We start from the raw sequence: 22,966 nt of genomic DNA, 5'->3' as shown, positions 1-22,966 counted from the left end.
ATATTATAAATTCGTTAAGAATTAGTGACTTATTCAATCAATTCCTTCTTAATACAATTCTAAAAGGGAAGACGTCAAATTGACAGTTCAAACAAAACATCATGTGAATTAGGTTAGCTAGGTTGCGTTAACGGCCCTCCTCACGATTCAACTTGCAGAACCCGACATTTGGAAGCGCCTACCGAATTATTAGTATTCTGATGGCCCAACAACGCAACGGTGTGAAGGGCTTAATATTTCGCGTATTCACTTGTGAGCCGAACCTGTGTCCCTGTGGGAAAGAAACGAACCAAAAGCAAACGGCGGTTCCCACAGATTCAGGTTCTAATGAACCTAAATACTCGGGAAGAAAATATCAGCTTTAGAACTAACCAATAATTATCATAACTATCACAAGGGATTATTCATTTAACGATATTACGATTGGCAGGCTACGAGAGCATAAGTCAGCAATATGATTTTATGTTATCTCTGTCGTACTTGTCATTAATAGACAATACTGAAATCATAGACTATAATTTTACGGTTGATATGTATTTCTTTATTTTACGCCTATTAAGGCTTTTACATACAAATATAACAATATGTAAAAAATTATAATCGTAAAAAGTGCAGGAAATGACTGTTTAAAACACATATATAAAAAGAATATTTTTGCATTTGATCCACACATACTGTTAGGTACAAAATAAAAATATAAAAAATCCAAAATATTTTTTTTTTTCTGCCGACAAAATACTGTTATCGTGCAAATTACTGCAACACTGTCAATTTAAATAGCTTTATCAAAATATTCCCCTACTTGATGAAAAAAACTTCAATGTGAGAGTAAAGTGGGTACAGAATCCAAATGCATATGAAATGTGCGTGTCCGACAAGAAACAAGTCTACTCATCCTTTTTTGAAAAAGGCTTTGTAAAGCATCCACTACAAATGACATAGGTTATGAGGAAAATAACTTTTATTGGAGCCTTCTTTGTGGAGTAAACTATGTCCTGAATAATTTTTCACGTTTTACGACAATTTACTATATTTTTTTCAGTTTTTCAATCAATTTTAGTGTTTTACGACAGTAACCAAAGTTTGAGAAAAAACATAATTAATTTACAATGTTTTACGACATTTTTTTTAATAATCTTACTTGTTTAACAAGTTTTTTAAGGTTTTCCAATATTTTTTAACGTTTTCCGACTATTTATATTTAATTTTGTTTTTTATAATTTTGTCAGTTTTTAACAATTTTTATTGTTTTACGACAATAAATCATCTGGACACTTTACAATACATTTAAAACTTATTCTATATAGCATTTAGACATATTCCACGAAAAGCAGCAAGGCTTTTAGCTTCTTTAACATCTATCGGTAGACGGTAATGCATTAACAATCTTAAGTCCTTCAAAATAGAGATTATGTTGAGTTCCCGATAAATAGGCTTTTGGAAGTCTTAAATTTACACTGTATCTCGTGGGGTAGCCATGTTTTGCGAAATTATAATTAACATTCTTATTTTTCGGGAGCATCTAATTTTTTAGGTTACATATAAAAATTTAGGTATTGTAAATTATTCGCTGTCTCATACTTAACTTTCCTAGTTTTTTCTGCATAATAATAATTTATTTATTAAATAACGGACCAAATCCAATTATCACATTACACGAAGAGTAAATGTTATAATAATAGATTCTGTGACAAAAATAGGGCACAAAAACAGTAGAGATATTAACAAGTCAAGACAGTATCTAGGTTTTGATTGAGTTCACGACTTCAGTCATATCAATACAAAATATTACTTGCGAAGTAACTGACAAAGATCATTAAGGCTTTCACCAAATATTAAAGGGCCTGACTTGAGTTGACGAGTCTGGACTTTCTAGACATTGGTCAATGGTATTCATAATTTCTGGAGCGTTGATTGTGGAAAATCAAATCATTATTTCCGAGTCTACAGAAAGGGATATTGAAAAGGATGAGTTGCAACAAAGTAGGTGAGTCAATCATACTGTTTATATTTTTTTAAGTGCAGATGAGATCAAAGTCTTTCCTAGGTTTTTCAAAAGAAGAAAGATTTAATTTAACTTTAAGTTCATCGTATGAGTAATCGCCTCTTTCTGGCCCTAACCCTCTAATATCCCTTGACCATTTCATCCCCAGTGTTAATTCAAATTGGGAAAGTGGGAAAGAAACGAACCAAAAGCCAACGACGGTTCCCACAGATTAAGGTTCTAGTGTACCGACATACTCGGGAAGAAAATATCAGCTTAAGAACTAACCAATAACTATCACAACTATCACAAGGGATAATTCATTTAACGATATTACGATTGGCAGGCGACGAGAGCATAAGTCAGATTTATGATTTTATGTTATCTCTGTGGTACTAGCCATTAATAGACAATACTGAAATAGTAGACTAGAATTTTACGGTTTATATTAATTTATTTATTTTACGCCTATTAAGGCTTTTACATACAAATATAACAATATGTAGGAAATTATAATAGTAAAAAGTGCAGGAAATGACTGTTAACAACACAAATATTATAAAAAATATTGTTGAATTTGATCCACACATCCTTTTAGGTACAAAATATAAATATAAAATATCCAAAATATTTTTTTTTCATTCTGCTGACAAAATACTGTTAACGTGCTAATAACTGCAACACTGTCAATTTAAACAGCTTTATCAAAATATTCCCCTACTTGATTAAAAAAAACTTAAATGTGAGAGTAAAGTATGTACAGAATCCAAATGCATATGAAATGTGCGTGTTGGGGACGGAAGCGCACCGTCGCAACGCGGAATCATAGGAAATGGAAAGGTTCGGAATGCCGACTTACCCTTTTCTATTCTTCTACGGTATTCTTTCCTTCTTTGCGCTGGTTCACAACAATTCACAAATTTCACCACGCGCGAGCTCACGGTGGCTTTGAATTTTCGACACGGTCGATAAAGGGGGCTCCGTAATCAAACGATGTTGACAGGACGAATATTTTAACTCAACTAACGTCGGCATAGGAGAGGAGAGGAGGGGACAGTTGGGTAGATAGGCCACAATAATTTTATAAAGGATATAAAGGTAGGTAGCACGATGCTAGGTGCCAACATTTCCGCCCACCTAATTTGAACGAATTAATAATTATGATACAAAATTTAATAAAAGGTAAATTTAAATATATACATGGGTAAATTGTTCATTCAAGTTGTATCCGTAATGCCTCGCAGAAAACAATAAAAAAATAACTCTGTACTAAATTAAGTATAACTTTTCAAAGAATGGTTCCTGGACCATAACAAAAATTTTGGTTTTGAAAAAATATTTAAAATTGGTAATATTCCTTTGGTCTAGAATCTGAGTAAGAAACAAAACGAGAATTAGAGTATAGACATCTAAACAACAACAAAAAAAACATAGATCCCAATGGTAAATAAAATAAAAAATAAAACACAACAAAAATATGGAAAATGAAAACGTATTTTTATTTTAGATGTATATCTTAAGATTTATCACTAATAATAATTTTATTCTTCCGGTAACGGGCAAAGCTTTATCACTGGTCGAACCAACGAACCAGATTGAGTTTTAACAGTAGCTACCCTAACTATTCCATCCTTACCGGGATGAATGTGGATAATTCGTCCTAATACCCACTTCATCGGTGGAAGACGATCGTCCTTTATTAACACTAATTGACCTAATTTAATGTTTGGATTGATTTTGCACCACTTTGATCGTTGTTGAAGCGTATTTAAATATTCTAAATGCCAACGTTTCCAGAAATGTTGCGACATCTTTTGGAGATGTTGCCACCTACTTAAACGATCAGACGTGGTGTCAAGAAAGTCATATTCAGGCAAACCTAGTAGGAATCCACCGATTAAAAAGTGGCCCGGGGTGAGTCCATTCACATCCTCGGGGTCTGAGCTCATTGAACACAAAGGGCGGGAGTTGAGGATGGCCTCAATTCTAGTGAGAACTGTCGCAAATTCTTCATAAGTTAGAACGGTCTCACCTATCACCCGTTTTAAATGGTATTTTACAGATTTTATCCCTGCCTCAAATAAGCCTCCGAAATGAGGACTTGCTGGAGGGTTAAAAGACCAAATAATGCCGCTCTGAATTAGATGATTAGATATAACATCACGCTGTGATGCCAAGAATTTATTTATACCGAGTAGGTACCGATTTGCACCGACGAAATTGGTTCCGTTATCGCTTATGATTTCAGAACATAACCCTCGACGATCTGTAAACCGGCTAAGGGCTGCAATAAATGCTTCAGAAGATAAATCAGACACGATCTCTAAATGAACTGCTTTCGTCGCCATAATACAAATAGACATAAATTAATAACCCTTTGACGTTTTTGCTCCCCTACGTTTGTGATCTTTCAAGGTGAAAGGTCCTCCGAAATCTACACCAACTCGAGAAAAAGCACGGCTTTGTTGCACTCGAGGGGGAGGTAAATCACCCATTAGGGGAGGTAGCACCGAAGATTTCATTTTATAGCAGACAATGCATTTCGACAGTTGTGAGCGAATTTTATTCCGTGCAGCCACTATCCAAAATTTACGCTGAATAGTGAATTGAAGGCTTCGTGGCCCAACATGAAGATATAGTTTATGATAATAATCTATAATTAAATAAGCTAAATGACAGATTTTCGGAAGTAAGATCGGAAATTTACTTTCATATGACAAATTTGAATACTTGAGTCGACCGCCCACCCTGATAATACCGTGGCTATCAAGAAACGGTTTCAAGTTTTGAATTTGCGTTGAACACGGACTGCCATTTCGCATATTACGTATATCAACAGAAAAATACGTTTCCTGTTCAATGCGTACGATTTTCATAAGCGAATCATTTAATTCGCGAGAACTTAGATAAGTCGAGTTTGAATTTCCACTACCAGGACGTTTCTGACAATTATTTACGAAACGCATTATCCAAGCGACGACGCGTTGCAATTTATAAAATGAAAAATATTTACTAATAATCGAATTAGGTACTATTTGAGATGATACAAACGTTTTAAGGTTGCATGTTTTGAGTTCTGGTATTTCTCCGTCAGATTGATTGTACACAGCTGAACAAGGCCAGAGTGCTATTGGTTGGTGAAGCCATTTTGGTCCCGTAAACCACAAAGGGTGTGATATAATGTCTGCTGGGAAAAGCCCTCTTGAACCAGAATCGGCACAATTTTCCTCCGAGACAACATGCTTCCAAACAGCATTTGGTGTATTTTCCAGTATTTGTACAACCCTATTAGCGACAAATGTTTTAAATAAATATGGCGGCGTTTTTAGCCACGCTAGTACAATAGTCGAATCTGTAAATAGAAAAACGTTTTCTATTTGTTCGGCAAACTTTACAGATGACATAATATACTTTACAAGTTTCGTGAGAAGAACGGCCCCACATAATTCTAGTCGTGGAATTGACAGGGTTTTCAAAGGAGCGACCTTCGATTTTCCCATTAAGACGTGAGTGGTATTGCTATTACGCTCTAATAAATATACCACTGCAGAATAACCCAATTGTGAAGCGTCACAGAACCCTACGAGGAAAAGACGACTTGTCATCACCGTGTTGTAATATCTAGGAATATTCAATGTTCGAAGTAATGAAAGTTGACTTACAAATTTACTCCACGTATTATGAATATGTGGTGGAACCTCACGATCGTCCCAATCGACACCTAACTTCCATAGTCCTGTAATAGACATTTTGCGAAAAATGTCACTGGGGTGATGATCCCAAGTGGGTCGAATAAACGAGCTACCGTTGATAAAATTGTTCTTTTTGTGCATATCTTATTTGAAGGTAGATCGACCTTGTAGGTAAAATTATCAGTCGTTGGACTCCACTGAATGCCTAATATTTTAACAATTTGATCAGTTCCGGCGTTATCAAAAGAATGACCATCTTGCTGGTGCTCTTGCGAAACGTGATCCAAAAGTGACGGTGTATTAGATTGCCATTTACTAAGTTCTAATTTCACAAGATTTAACAATCCAATGATATCTTGTTTTAGTCTGAGGGCTGTGCTAATCGTTTCTGTCCCTGTTACCAAATCATCTACATAAAAATCATCGCATAGAACCTTGGCAGCGTCAGGATACTTTGATCCTTCGTCTTGTGCTAGCTGGCGAAGGGTACGAATGGCCAAGAATGGTGAACTAGACAACCCGTACGTTACAGTTTGTAACTCGAAATCAATAACCGGTTCATTCTGAGATTCTCTCCACAAAATATTTTGGAATTTACGCTGAGATGGAATAATTAATATTTGCCTATACATCTTACAAATATCAGCTGTAAATACATACTTATGAAAACGAAAATTTAAAATCATACGTGGAATTTCAGTTTGCAATTTTGGACCATTCAATAATAAGTCATTTAGAGATAAGTTATTTGGTTGGGTTTTTGCCGACCCATCAAAAACCACACGTAGTTTTGTAGTTTTACTGTCAGGATTCAAAACACAATGATGAGGTAAATAGAATGCATCTAAATTCCGAGGTACCCGTGTCATGTGTCCCAGACCCTCATATTCTTGTATAAAATTTCCATAATTAATTGCTAACATGGGATCCCTTTTAAAACGAATTTCTAGTTTGTTCAATCGCGATTCCGCAAGTTTTAAGGAATTTTGAGAAGGCATAATTTCAGATTTTGTTAATAATGGTACAACATATCTACCATCACATTCTCGATAGTGATTCGAAGCGTACATTGTTTCGGCTAATTCGTCGTCCGGATTACTCGTCACAATTGAAGGTGTTTCTTCAATTTCCCAAAATTTTCTAAGAGTATTGCTTAACGAATTTGTTTCAACAAATAAAGACGAAGGCGTTTGAAATGACGAATTTTCCATCTTCCCCATTATAATGTAACCGAATACACTGTTTACAGCACATGGAGAGCCGTGAATTATTTCATGGCCACTATTAAATATATCCAAGTATACGTCAGCTCCTAACAAAAGGTCTATTTTGCCCGACTTGTAATATGATTCATCAGCTAATTTTAAATTTTTAAATTGTGACGTTCCACTCGATGGTAAATCATATGACGGATGATTAGAAGTGATTTCTGTAATCACGACAGTTTGACATTGAAGAATAGGCCCTTTTTTATTTCGAGGTTTTATAAAACATTTTGTTTTTCCATGACAAGAATTTATACTAGAATTTCCTAAACCGTTCAGTGAAATACGATGTTTTTTAATTGACAAACCCAAAAGCTGAGCACATCTTTCCGTAATCAGAGAGACTTGACTCCCACAATCTACGACGGCGCGGATAGGTATATAATCATTATATTGATTTCGGACCTCAATTTGTACAGTTCCTAACAAAACGGTAGAAACGCTCGGAATCGTTGTTGCGGCGAGGGTTGCACTTGAATTATTAAATTCATTTTCGCCCGATGGTTCGGCGGCAATGTGCAACATTGAATGGTGTTTTTTATTACAAACCTGGCATGTAAATTTTGATACACAATCTTTTACATGGTGTTGTTTCAAACAATTGAAACAGCGGTTTAAAGTTTTAATTTTGTCCCTCCTTTGATGGGGACTTAAAGATGTAAAAGATGCACATTTGTAAAGAAAATGTGCACCTTTACATAATGGACAATGAAGGTTATTATCATTCTTATTGGCAGATAACAACGTTTTAAACGAACCTTTTTTCTCTTTTGTAGTAGGTGGAGATAACATTTCTAAAATTCGCGTTTGATTTCTCAGAAACTCGAAAATTGAATCCAATTCTGGAATCTCTTCACCGGGCAATTTGGATTCAAATTGACGTTTAGTTGTCAGATCCATCGATCGTATCATAATATGACCAACAAATTTATCAAAGATATTTTCTATCTTCATCGCCTTTATAGCGGCGCAATTCTCTTGAAACGTACTGAGTAACCGCGCTATACCTGACCCAGACTCGTTTTGTAATATTTTGAAATTAAGAATTTCATCAACATAATGCGTGAAAAGAATTCTAGAATTTTGGTATTGATTTACCAGAATATTCCAGGCAATGTCATAATTCTCTTCGATAAGAGGCAATGATTGTATAAGTGCCAGTGCCGGCCCTGTAATAACTGATAAAAGATAATGGTATTTTTCTACCTTAGTATATGCATTGCTGTCATGTATAAGACTTTTAAATAATGAATGAAATGAGCACCAACTTTTAATGTTACTATCAAAAGTGGGCAGCTTTATCACTGGTGCACGAATCACCGAATTACTTGCCGTTTTTGGAATTGAATTTTCATTATTCCTAGTGATAACGCTTTTCATTTGCATGATCTCGAAAAACATTGAATCAACATTATTCGCAATGTTTCCTAGTTCTGACATTTCTGTAATCTTGTCTAATGACAGTAATTGTTCCTCAATCTCGTTTTGAACTGATTCAAATTCTTGTAACCAATCTTTTAACTTTTCACATCTAGCAAGAAACGTATCTTTTTTCTTACTATCATCATAAGTGCTCGCTATGAGCTCTTGCGTAATACGAATACGAGATACTATTCGCTCACGTCGGGATTGCAACAAAAGTACTTTTTTCTCAGCCATTGTATTGAGAAATTAATCCGCACAAAAATGCCGAGTGAATACAACAATTTATTTGAAATATTAACAAATTTGTCACCAGTTAAGTATTTTTTCTACCTACAGGCAATTTTCGCTAACAGCACGGCTGACGCGAATTTTACACATAGATCAACTTTTATGAACAATTTAACCTTGAAATAATTAAATTAACCACAATTTTCTCAATTAATATAAATTATCCGGCTCGAAAGACCAATGTTGGGGACGGAAGCGCACCGTCGCAACGCGGAATCATAGGAAATGGAAAGGTTCGGAATGCCGACTTACCCTTTTCTATTCTTCCACGGTATTCTTTCCTTCTTTGCGCTGGTTCACAACAATTCACAAATTTCACCACGCGCGAGCCGGACACACCGTGAGGTGGCTTTGAATTTTCGACACGGTCGATAAAGGGGGCTCCGTAATCAAACGATGTTGACGGGACAAATATTTTAACTCAACTAACGTCGGCATAGGAGAGGAGAGGAGGGGACAGTTGGGTAGATAGGCCACAATAATTTTATAAAGGATATAAAGGTAGGTAGCACGATGCTAGGTGCCAACAGTGCGTGTCCGACAAGAAACAAGTCCACTCATCCTTTTTTGAAAAAGGCTTTGTAAAGCATCCACAACAAATGACATAGGTTATGAGGAAAATAACTTTTATTGGAGCCTTCTTTGTGGAGTAAACTATGTCCTGAATAATTTTTCACGTTTTATGACAATTTACCATATTTTTTTCAGTTTTTCAATCAATTTTCTTTATTTGTTTTACTTTTAAATAGTTTTAATTAGTTGGGTACTTTGATCTTCAGTAATAGTTTATAAGAATCTGATTAAAAAAAATAACTTCTGACTCGATTTACTCGAAAACGAAAGATCAAATCAAAAAAAAATATACTACAAAATCGACTCCAAATGTGATGTAGATTCACCAGTTTCCCTCTTGTACTACGAGTTTCCGGACACCGTGTATATTAAAATATAAACATATTAATTTTTATGATTATTTCATTAAAATGGTTCAGTTTTATGCAGTAATAACTTTATTCTTCTTCTTACAAATGAACACATTAACAGGTCTCGTCTTAGTAATAGACAATAGGACAAGGTTAAAACAGTATTGCCAACAAAACAATGTTTACAGATATCTTATAGCCAACCTTAGACAATTTAATTTATATTGCCATATTCTAAAGCGGCCGCTACACTACTCGCTTCGACGCTTCGACGAAGTCCTCGACGAAGTTAGCCGAAGTTCGAAGTGCGTGCCCACACACTCGTGCAACTTCGCGAGTAACTCAGTCCAACCAGTCAGTGATTGGTTTATTTATGCCGTGACGCTTCGAGTCCTTTGACTCGGGCGCATTTACCAACAACAATCGGAAGTCGGGCGAAGCGAAGCGAAGATGCCCGAAGCGAAGCGAAGTTCGTGCCCACACTATCGTATTCGGTCAACTTCGATCAACTTCGCGAGTAGTGTAGCTGGGCTATAACAATTTTGAATACTGTAGACTCCCTTGGATTAAGTCAAATCTGAGACCGAGAATAGTCTCAGCTTGTTTCCGAGCTAGTTTCTAGAAAGCGTTTTCTGCGAAATGTCCGCACGTGTCTTAGATAGAACAAAACTTTTGTAAATATAAATAGCGACACACGGAAAAAAAAACAGATTTTTCTATGTAAATCGTCGCTGACTCCCAACAAGTTGAGACTGACCCCGGCATATACCTTGCCGGTACGACCGTGGCCCGCACCTGCAGCCAGTCGGTCACGGGCCGTCGTTAGATATGTGCTCCTCGCACGTTTCTTTAGCATCTGCCGGTTGTTTTTTCATGTTTTCAGCAATTAAATTACAATTATTTCCACTTTTGATATAAAATATAATCAACATAAGCAATTAACTATGAATATTCATATTTTTCCGATATTAAATCGCTTATTTTGAGATGTGTATTGACTACACAGCACCGGACCCCTGGATTTTTTTAGCACAGTAAGGGAAAGGTTGACGTTACTCAACCCTCTTTCCATTGAAAATAATTTTCGAAACACGCCTACTTAATTAATACACATGGAAATAGCATTTAATAGTAAGGCTCCTTAACTAACATTGCTCTTAGCGCCTTTTATATGTTATTTTCGACAACTCCTTTTGTACATCTGGTAAGCATTAGTTTTTGAAAAATCATTCAACTAGTTTCAAGTGTAATCTTTTTCACTTGCGCACATTTAATCAAATTAATCAACCTTTAGTTTTAACGGATTTTATTAAAAAAACAATCATTATAATAGTGGAAGGATAACGGTAAATGTGGCAATACTGATACGACAGTAGTTCGTCCTTTCTCACCAACAAACTGTCAACCTATAAAGACTTGGTAAGATATGGTACCAACTGTAATCGAACCAGTTTATGAATTGGCTAGCTCAGTAAAAGGGTAAGCAGATGAAACTCGTGTACTATCAGGGGTGAGCAGCTCCTTTAATCATCAGCTCGTCCATCGTTTAGGAGGTTGGAAAGGCTGACACAAAATAATAACACATGGGTAAAAAGGCACAAGGTATATTAATCATCTCGAGAAATACAGGGTTGACATAGATCTCTACTCTCTCTCTAACTTGACGACCGGATGAAACGAGGATTTTACATGAAGTTAATGGAATTGAACACAAGAAAGGGTATGCCGAGAAAGCTTACGGGTATCCAGGGTTCTGATGAGGGGTTGGCCTGACGTGTCGAGCCGGAGATGCCCGCGCTTCCGGGAGAAGCAACGGTAGTTTTGGCATCGTCACACACGAGGAATTTACCGGAAGCGAGACTCCATTGAGTACAGTTTGAGTTGAGATATGAAACATGTTTTCGATTTGGTGGCGCAATGCTTTTAGTTTAAAAACTGGAACAAGATCGCGTCTAATATCGCGTAATTGTGCACGCCATGTTGGCGAGTAGTTTTGCTCCGCGAGAGACACAGTTGCTACGACCAAGGTCGATTCTAGACTTGTTTAAGAACGATACGGCAAACTATTGATTACAATAATTGAGTTGGTTGAAATACGCGAGATCTACGCAAGGTTCGGGCGTATTAATATTTGCCAGACTGGGACGTAGAGCGCGTGACTGTCCGAGGCCCGAGTAGGATTGTGACTGGTGGAGCAGGGCGGGAGTGTGAAGTGTGAGCCCGCTAGCGGTTGTCACGTGATTTGACCATCTGGTTGCGTGGTCTGCCAGGGTGGGGTGACCAAGCGCTCTTTAATGTAGGGTGATCATCCTTTTAATTGTAGGGGGACTATATTACGTAACAGACTCTATAATCTCTTTATTCATTTAAATAAATGTATTAGCATTTAAAATGAAGCGTTAATGGAGCTGCCCGATTATTTACACAAACACTTAATTTACAATAAGTATAACCATTATTATAGTGAAAAGTATTGTTTGTCAAAAAAGCTTTATCAAACTAATGTTTAAGGCTAGTAGTCACGTTCTGAGGCTCTTAGGGTTTATCAACTCGTTGGAATTTTCTAAGAACGTTTTAAAAAAAAAATGGTTAGGTACTATAGCTTTAAAAGGAAATAAATCATTCAAATAATAACTTTAAAATAATTTCATATTTTACACTGGAGATTCCCAGGTCAAATTTAATACCGAGAATCAATTTGTTCCGTGTTTCAGGGAATGAGTACGCAAATTTCTCTGTAAGGCAAACATTAATGAACGTGGATATTTGCAATAGGAACAAGAAACAGGATTTTCACCTCTGTCGGACAGGATGTGTCCTGTCAAATTTTCCTTTTGAGAACATAAATTGCTACAGTCAATAGGTTTTTCTCAGCGGTGGGTAAGCATGCGGTACTTTAAAGACGCGTTTTAAGAAAGAGCTGTGAATTTGGTACAAAAAAATATTTCAAGAGCAAGGAATTTTTTTTTCTCAACTTATAGCAATATATTTACCAATATTATTACTTCCCTAAGAGGTAACTCGATGTTACATGTGGGTAGAATATTGTGTGCACCAGTAATAAAACTCTATTAACAACTTTATCATTTATTATATAATTCTGTTACCAAACATATTGCTCTAGGAAGTTAGTATTAAACAAGAGACTCATTATAATAGCTTTAACACTCAAGGCGTGTCGAGGTAAATATTACCTCGATAGATGACAAGAATGCAAGTCATGACAGTTGAGTTTACGAACGGATAAAATGATGCTATAATGAATTTACTGGGCGCCAGCTCAGAATCACATAATTCTGAACACATTTAAATAATTATGAGAGTAATCCCTAAGATACTAAAGAATAAAAGTCAATCTCAATTTGGAAGGCATCTTACGTATAATCCTAAGTCCGCCAAGGGCGGCAAGCTTCCACAAACGTCACTTGTCCCCGAGTATCTCGCCACAACTCACGGAACAAATTCTAACGATCCACAGCGCTCTTCAGACCCGTAGCTCGCAAATCAAAACGGCAACTTAAGAATGCTGTCAGCCGCTTACAGTAGGAACTAAAAAACAAGACGGCTACAAACTGTGAGTAGGCGTGTGTGTTTAAAGATGAAATAAAATAAGAGAAAATAAACATTAACTGGAACATAAGCAGATTTGGCTCTAATTTTGACTGTAGAGAGCAACAAAGTGACTTACATAGTGAAGAACAAACATCTATGTAACATCTGTATTCCCGATATAATTGAAAAAATTGAGTTTTATGTCCCCGACAATTACACAAGAGCGCGCTGGCACAGAAACTTTGTCGTTCCAAAATGCAGAACTAACTTACCATTAGTAATGCCGCTCAGAAAAATAATTCTGTTACTAAATTACGTGTCCCCTAATATAGATATTTTCAAATTAAATATTCTACACTTCAAAAAAGCGATTATTACTTAATAAAATAAAATAAAATGAAAATTTATTATTAGTTATGTATTACTGTAAATGTGCATTTAAAAAAAAAAAAAAAAAATAAGCACCGATATATTTTTTGATTCTCTCCCTCTATTTGAGAAAAGCTTTTTTAGCACACTGAATTCGCACACATAACAAACACAACCACAGACACACATGCACACGTGCACACACACAAATACTCACACACACCTCTCTCCGTCCATAATACACTAACTAAATTAACTTAAGTAAAATGTATAATATACCACATATGTATATACGGTACCGGATATTGTAATAACCTGTATGAATTTGTAACTATTGTCCTCTATGTAATTATGTGCTGTTTGTTTCTGCAATAAAAAATAAAAATGTGACTTAGAATAACGTGTTTTCTTAATTTTTCTCTTCGACAACGTGAAAAATAGTCGGAAAATGAGACAGGTTTTTCTTTACCGTGAACCAGCACGTCACTTAAAATGTCTCTAATGAGAATATTAATAAAGGAGCTCAAAAGGTGAAATAGATTTTTCTCAACTAGCATTATGCGTGTGTTTCTTCAAAGTCCATCTTGAGAACATAAAATGTTAAAAGTCGCTGTGAGTAAGCATGTGCCTCGTCAAACTTCCCTTTTGAGAACATAAAAAACTGCAGACGGAACATGAAAACGGTTTTTCTCCAGTGTGAGTCAGCATGTGTCTCGTCAAATCACCTTTTCGAAAAGTTAAAAAGTTGCAGTGGGAACATGAGAAAGGTTTTTTTCCAGTGTGAATCGACATGTGTCTCGTCAAATCTCCTTTTTGAGCAGATAAAAAGTTGCAGTGGGAACATGAGAAAGGTTTTTTTCCAGTGTGAATCGACATGTGTTGCTTTAAACCTACCCTTTGAGAACTAGAATAGGTGCATTCAGAACATGAAAAAGTTTTTTCGCCACTGTGAGAAAGCATGTGTCTATGCAAATTTCCCTTTTGAGAACATGAAAAGTTACAGTCAGAACATGAAAAAGGTTTATTTCCACTATGAGTCAGCATGTGTAGTGTCAAAGCTCCCCTATGAAAACATGAATAATTGCAGTCGGTACAAGAAAAAGGTTTTTCTCCACCGTGACGAAGGATGTGTTTCTTGACATCGCCCTTATTATAACATGAATAGCTGCACTCGGAACATGAAAATGGTTTTTCTCCACTATGAGTCAGCATGTGACTCGCCAAATATCGCTTTTGAGAACATGAATAGTTGCATTCGAAACAAGAAAAAGGTTTTTCTCTACTGTGAGTCACCATGTGTTGTTTCAAATAACCCATTTGAGAACACGAATAGCCGCATTCGAGACATGAAAAAGGTTTTTCTACGCTGTGAGTCAACATGTGTTTATTCAAATTGCCCTTATGAGAAGATGAAAAATTGCAATCAGAACAAGAAAAACGTTTTTCTCCAGTATGGGTGCGTAAGTGAAGTTCTAACTGCGACTTTCGGCTACATGAGTAGTTACAGCAGGTACAAGAGAATCGTTTTTCCATTAGATGTTTTTTCAGACCTGTAAAAAAGTTTTTTTAACTTACCAATGAGACTTGAGAAGACTTGAGAAGTGTAAGCAAAGTTCTTTTAGATATTGTTGAAATTAGAGACCACGAAGTCTTAATTTTAACAGACAGAATCGGTTTTACCTGTTGTATGGATGATTCTTTCAGAGCGATTTAAGCATTCCATTTTAATATCCGGCAGGTGTATCTCAATTTCCCTATAAGGAATTCCTACTGCACATTCTTCTTGGAGTCCCGGTTCCGCCTTGATGGAAACAGTGTCGACATGAACGCTACCTGCAAAAATAAAACAACAATATGTAGGTATGATATTGCCTTACTAGACGAATGCGACGTCAGAGCACTTGCATAGCTGTAGGAACTTTAACTACATTCAATCAAATTGGATTTATAATCGGAGGTGTGAAAATTTCGACGCAAGGCGTGGATCAAATTTAAAAAAAACTTGTCTAACTACTTAACCTTGTAATTGAAAACTTTATTAACACCACCATTTAAACTGAGCTTAGTACCATCGTTTACATTAATATTATCGGGATTTTTATGACTTTCGAAAAATCCATAAAGTATTATAGATTTAATCCATAAAATTCATAAAAAATCCGTAAATATTAAAAGAGATGATGGAGCTAAGCTCAGTAGTTCCTGGTATCCGGTAATTGACGGCTACGCCAAAACTAAACCCAAAAACCGTTTTAAATTATATGTTTATATCAGCTCTTAGAAGGTTGAAGCTGGCGACACGGTATCACATATTCATGTATAGGAACACACTTCACCACAACCTTAGATTACACAGCTGCCCTGATGATGGACACTGCAATGCTGTCCGAAATGTAGGCTCAAAAAGGAGGTAGCTCAATACGGCATAATATCACCAAAACAAATCACTTTAATTTTACGACCAGATTTTTTTTTTAAAACGGAGATTAATCTAGTAAATCACAATTAGCTAAAATTCCAGGCTACCCGGATTTAAACTATTCTTAGAAAAATGTGTATAGATAAATATTTAGATTAATAAGGTTTTACCGTTGAATAAATGAACAAAAATGTAATAAACTAATCGAAAACAAAACAAATTTTATAATTGTTTCAATTAAACCTTCGAAAATACGTATGGGTTCTTTGATTCACCTCTTTTAATCCATTACACCGTAACAAACAAACGATCAAGTCACTTGAAACCACTTAACAGGAGTAAATATATACCATAATAATAAATGTTGAGATAGACACAGTACAAGATTAAGTAAAAAGATGTCTAAAAATTCCACGAATAGCAAAAAAAGGTATGAAGGCCGAATGTTTGAATACATGATGCAGTGGATATGATAAATTGGAGTTAAACGAGCACGACGCTAAAATTACAATGCTGTGGATAGTAAATGAACAATCCACGTATTTTTAAATATCTGTACCTATCTAAAACAAAAATTCATCCGGATGCAAGCATTTATCATTAAAAACAAATGTAAATAGAAATAGATATCTAAAGGATATTAAATATAACGGTATAATAATTGAGTTATCCTTCAGACAAGCTGTTTTCATGTGACAGCTTTGTAGGACTATCTACAGATTGTAAACACAAATCGTGTCAAATCGGGAACTTGGATAAGAGACTTTAAGTTCATTTAAGAAATATGAAGGACTCCAGATGTCGAATTCAGGAACAATAATGTCTCAAAGAGAAAAGAACCATTACGATTTTTTGCATCACTATTGTGTTTTTAGTGCATTATAATTCATGAAATTTTAATTATATCCAAATAAAATGAGGTTAAAACTTGTGAACTCGGGAAAGTTTTCTGAGCAGTATAAGTTAAAAGATTGCTGTTGTTTGGAAGCTTTATGTAAAGATACATTTTAGGTAAATATAGAAGTAACGCATTTAGGTACGACAAGATAGGACGCTGTGAACAAGCATATATCCTTTCTGAGCAATATTTGTAAACGGACATGGATTCTGAACAACAGAGTTTAACATCCTGCATTCTTACATAACGTGCAACGCAACTTACTGACTGTCCGAGTAGTCTCAGCATACTGCAAACATTCCTTCTTTACATCTCGGGGGTCGAAATGCATATCCGTATACGGCATCTCATCTCCAACTTCATCCTGGGCCCTTGGTTCCGTCTTGATGGTCTCTGGATTTGGTAGATCCATATTATGGTAGGTAAATGGTACAAGCCCAAATAATATACCTAAAACAGAACGTATTTTATAACGGAACGGAACTCTTACTTGTTGAAAAGGAAAGACGTCAAATTGAAAGTTTAAAGGTTTCTTCAACAAAACGTCATATGAATTTTAAACTCAGGTGTACCGATTGGCGTAGGTAGGTTAGCTGGGTTGCGTTCAAGGCCCTCCACACGATTCGATTCGCAGAACCCGACCTTTCGAAGTGCCTACTTATTTGTTATTATTTCGGTGGCCCGACAACATACGACATCTGACCAGACATGTCAGTTTCTGCAAGTCGAATGGTGTGAAAGGCTTAATATTTCGCGTATTCACTTGCGAACCGAACCTGTGTTAGTGTGGGAAAGAAATCAACAAAAACACTCAGAAAAAAAATATCAGCATTAAAACTAACCAATAACTATCACAACTATCACAAGATTTGATTAATTTAACGATGTTACGATTGACAGGCGACGAGAGCATAATCAGCATCTCGGTAGCACTGGTCATTCATAGACAATACTGAATTCATAGACTATAATTTTACAATTTCAGTCAAGTAGGTACAGAATCCAAATGCATATTTATTTATTATTTCTTTACATTGTATTATTTTTAACCTCACAAGGATAAGCCTGTATTGAGGTTAATTATTTGACAAAATAAAAAATAATTAACGTTAGTGTAACAATATTGTTTTACGTTTATACGAATTGGCTTTATAAATGGTACCTATTAATCTAATTCCAGCCAATTTATTACAGTATTTATGTAGTGAACATGTAGGGTGACCATAAAATACATTGATATTTAATTGCGAGAAAAATAAAAAGAATTATTATTTTAAAAAGGAGAGAAGAAAGAAAGAGAAAAAAAACATTATAAGGGGAAAAGGATGAAAAAAAAAATTTATTCAAAATATTATGCCACAATTTGAAAGGACAGAGATGAAAGAATGTATTGGAAATAATCTGACGAGACGCACGACACATAGACAGACTCCATCCTCTTCTTGAAAAATGCTTATTATAGCAATAAGCATTTTTACATAGCATCCCCAACAAATGACATAGGACATGAGGAAAATTACTTTTCTCGGAGCCGTTTAATTGTTTAATAATATTTTTTGAGTGTTTAATAATATTTTTTTATGTATTACTAACTTCATTTTACCATAGCTTTTAAATTAATTTCAATGTTTTACGACAGTACCTACACAATGTTTAATCAAATTTTTCCATTCATTTATTTTTATTTTTATAAAGTGTTTTACGACAGTTACACATTTTTTTCCTGTTTTGCGACGATTTGATACGTTTTTAAAGGTTTTTTAAAAGTTTTTAATGTTTACCTACTATTAATTAACAATTTCGAATTTTTGTCGGATTTCGGTTTTTTATTTTTATTTATATTAACTCCACACAGTAGGCCCTGAAGAAAATAATTTCCCTCAGGGCCTATGTCATCTTTGGGGATGCTGTGTGGAGGGTCTTTTTGTGGAGAGGAAGGAGTGAACATGGGTTTTGAAGAGTCCCATGTTGTAGGAGGGAGGAAACACAGAGGCCGGCAGTTCGTTCCACAGCCGTGCTGTTGAACTTAAGAACGAATCGTAGAAGCGACCCGTTCTCATGTGACAAATGTCAACCGTGTACAAATGTTGGGCGCGTGTTTGGCGTGTATCCCGACTACGCACCGGTGCCGAAGGGATCAATGACGCTAGTTCCTCAGAGCATCTTCCATTGTAATACCGATAGAACAAGGACAGCATACCTACCTGACGCCTGTGCTCTAAAGATTGCAGTCCGTTTCTTAAGATTGGGGAATCTATCAAACGGACCGCCCGTTTCTGCACAGAGTCAAGGGTTTTTTCAGGTATTTAGGGGCTCCGGACCAGAGATGGCTTCAGTAATGCATGTTTCGCTCATTATCACATGTGTGATTTGTATTTTGGTTTGAGGAATGGTAAATAGCTGTACAGGTTTCCCGCTTACAATGAATTTCAATAGCTAGTCACCAGGCAATGTTTTTATCTAAGACTTCATTTGTTGTGACTTTGTAAGAAATATTGTTTTGAAATAGTTTGATAACCCGAAGACATAGCACGACCAAGTGAATTATATACTTGAGTCGGCCCATGTCAAGTGTCAGAATAATAGAAGAGTATGTATGAGACGATGGCGATGTATGAATGTGACTGAGGCAAGGAGTGTGTGGTAGATCGAGTTGCTTGGCGGTCCGTCCTCTCTGCCTACCCATGCTGCGAAACGGCATGATAGTTAGTAAGTTTATTACTTTATGATAACTCCACCTATAGGCCTATTAAATGAGTCGAACCATTTTGTCGTTTATTAGCATTTCTTCGTCTTCTTCGTTATGTGCTACAAAACTAGCAGTGTTTTAATAAAATACCTACTGTGAGGTTTGAATTTAATTAGAAAAAATACCTTTCTGTTCTCTTGTTCAAGATTTCATCAGTATACTGGACACTCTTTGTTCCATAGAGGGTGGTTAATTTTTAAATTAAATTTCATTCAATCGTATCTTTCCTCACAGTCTTTGATGTCATGAGATTCAGTGCATAAAATTGGGAAGATAATAATAAAAAAAATCTTAAATCTATTTTAAATAGGATTTAAATCTCATTTCGCTGTTTCAGAAATATCATTCAACAGCACCATTCCTTGTGTGACAGAACAGCCGTGTGGTATTTTAAAGATGTCGTGGCGACGACTACGGCAGAAGTTTTCAGGCACATATGGAATGGGATATCAGTAGAGTTATTAATTATATTAAAACTAGTATATATGGTGCATGTACCTCAGATAAGTTCAATAAGTTCCGCACCTAGAAGAACCTGTGAACATATTTATATATTTAGTTTGGTGCGGCGTCCACACAACACTAGCATATTCCAGCATACTTCTTATAACGCCATCAATCATTGCATCTGAGCTTTTGCCAATGTTTTATTGTTAGTTGCCGGAAGTTTTAAATTACTAGGTAATGCGTTATATTGTTTATGTGCAATGTATTGTAAGGAATTAATTCCAAATTTGGTCGTGTAAGTAGATGACGATAAATGTATTTGATTTTGTGATCGTCTTTTGTGCTGGTGTATGTCAGAATTAAAGACTGGTTTAGTGTTGGTATGTGAGGAGTGTTGAATGATTTGTAGAATGGCAGTTATGATGTTATACTTTGGCAGGACGGTAAAGGGAAGTATTTGTGTATGTTAGTATATATCTTTGACATGTGTATCCCATGGCAGATTATATATATTACGTACGGCTCTATTTTGAATTACTTGTATTTCGGAACTTTTTTTTTTTGGTAATGGTGCCCCAGATAGTAACTAGATAACTCAGGTGGGAGTGGATCATAGCATAATATGTTGAACGCAGTAAAGATGTGGGGAGCACACCTTGGAGTCGACAAAGTACACGCGTTATCGGGGAAATTTTGGATTTTGGACACACGGAGAAAGAAAACAGATTTTTCTCTGTGAATCGTCGCTGACTCACAACAAGTTGAGACTGTCCCCGGCATATACCTTGCCGGTACTTTGCTATGAGGTCCTGGCTTCAATTCCTGGATGCGATCAGAACTTTTTCTGATTGAACTTTTGTTTTGCGAGTCGCTTATAATATCATCTGCAATGATTAATAATTACAACAACCGCAAATAAGATACAATTTAGTTATCTAAGAAAACCAAAAACATTTAATTGTTTTACCTAATTTATTAATGAAATACATTACATAGTATTCAGGCAAATATAGAGACCTTTCCTCATCTGTAGTGTGTATTTACTACACATTGCTTTTAATAACTGTATAATTATAATAAATTCTGGGTTCAGATTTAAGGTATTCCTCCGTTATACATTTATGCACTGAATTAAAAAATAATATTTTACATAGTTTTCAAATTCAATTGAAAATCAGAGGTTTTTGTTAAAAATCGGGAACAAATACACCAATACAATCAACCGTTTGACACTGCTACGCGAAGAGTGTACGAGGAAATTGCACGCTATTGATGTCCCGCTTAAGTGCGATATGCGAGAACATGAGAAATCCACATGTCCGCAGTTGTATTTTGATTGAAACCATCGATACTTACGACCGCAACGACCGCGGCCCGCACCTGCAGCCAGTCGGTCGCGGGCCGTCGTTAGATATGTGCTCCTCGTCGCTTTTTTCATGATTTCAGCAATTAAATTACAATTATTACCACTTTTGATATAAAATATAATAAACATAAGCAATTAGCTATGAATATTCATATTTTCCGATATTAAATCGATTATTTTGAGATGTGTATTGAACACACAGCACCGGAACGCGTGGATATTTTTAGCACAGTAAGAGAAAGGTTAACGTTACTCATCACTCTTTCCATTGAAACTTATTTTCGAAACACACCTAATTAATTAATACACATGGAAATGGCATTTTAAAGTCAGGCTCCTTAACTAACATTGCTCTTAGCGCCTTTTATATGTTATTTTCGATAAGTCCTTTTCTAAATCTGGTAAGCATTAGTTTTTACAAAATCATTCAACTAGTTTCACGTGTAATCTTTTTCACTTGCGCAAATTTAATTAAATTAATCAACCTTTTGTTTTAACTGCTTTTATTAAAAAAAAACAATCATTATAATAGTGGAAGGATAACGGTTAATGTAGCAATACTGATAAGACAGTATATAATGTAGAAGCGTAGGTAGTTCATCGTTTCTCACAAACAAGCTCTCAACCTATAAAGACTCTATAATCTCTGTATTCATTTAAATAAATGTATTAGCATTTAAAATGAAGCGTTAATGGAGCTGCCCGATTATTTATAGAAAATACTTAATTTACAATAAGTATAACCATTATTATAGTGAAAAGTTTTGTTTCTCTCCAATAAATGATTACCAAACCCTGAGAAACTATTACTGTTAAACCACCTCATATGCTCCTAAATCTAAATTTCCAATTTCCTCTCAATTTTACCTTCATAATAAAATACAAAATTCTAGCAATAAGGTTTATAAAACTAATGTTTAAGGCTAGTAGTCAGTTCTAAGAACGTTTTAAAAAAATAATTGGTTACTATAGCTTTAAAAGGAAATAAATCATTTAAATAATAACTTAAAAATAATTTTATATTTTATACTGGAGATTCTCAGGTCAAATTTAATACCTAGAATCAATTTGTTTCGTCCAAGTTTTCAGGGAATGAGTACGCAAATGTCTCTGTAAGGCAAACATTAATGAACGTGGATATTTGCAATAGGAACAAGAAAAAGGATTTTCACCACTGTCGGACAGGATGTGTCCTGTCAAATTTTCCTTTTGAGAAGATAAATTGCAACAGTCAATAGGTTTTTCTTAGCGGTGGGTAAGCGTGCGGTAGTTTAAAGATGCGTTTTAAGAAAGAGCTGTGCATTTGGTACAAAAAAGATTTCAAGAGGAAGGAAAAGGTTTTTCTCAACTGTGAGTAGGCGTATGTGTTTGCAGATGAAATAAAATAAGAAAAAATAAACATTAGTCGGAACTTTAACAGATTTGGCTCTAATTTTGACTGTAGAGAGCTACAAAGTGACTTACATGGTGAAGAACAAACATTTATGTTACATCTGTATTCGCGATATAATAGAAAAAATTGAGTTTTATGTCCCCGACAATTACACAAGAGCGCGCTGGCACAGAAACATTGTCATTCCAAAATGTAG

The 22,966-nt window shown here is 35.5% G+C and overlaps 1 protein-coding gene across 1 annotated transcript; it reads right to left on the bottom strand.

The window, feature by feature from the left end:
• Positions 1–15,155: 15,155 nt before the first annotated feature.
• Positions 15,156–17,729, bottom strand: LOC149413953 (uncharacterized). Its single transcript, XM_089643939.1, has 3 exons — positions 17,658–17,729; positions 17,080–17,265; positions 15,156–15,331 (listed from the first exon to the last, which is right to left on the bottom strand). The coding sequence occupies exons 2-3, from the start codon at positions 17,225–17,227 to the stop codon at positions 15,156–15,158; spliced, it is 324 nt and encodes a 107-aa protein (XP_089500065.1). The 5' UTR covers positions 17,228–17,265; positions 17,658–17,729.
• Positions 17,730–22,966: the final 5,237 nt, after the last annotated feature.

This window comes from Hesperophylax consimilis, chromosome 20 (assembly GCF_061612785.1).
Source record: "Hesperophylax consimilis isolate HC1 chromosome 20, BYU_Hcon_1.0, whole genome shotgun sequence".
Classification (NCBI taxonomy): Eukaryota; Metazoa; Arthropoda; class Insecta; order Trichoptera; family Limnephilidae; genus Hesperophylax; species Hesperophylax consimilis.
Note: the sequence above shows the minus strand (reverse complement) of the source record. Positions and strands in the feature narration are given on the sequence as shown.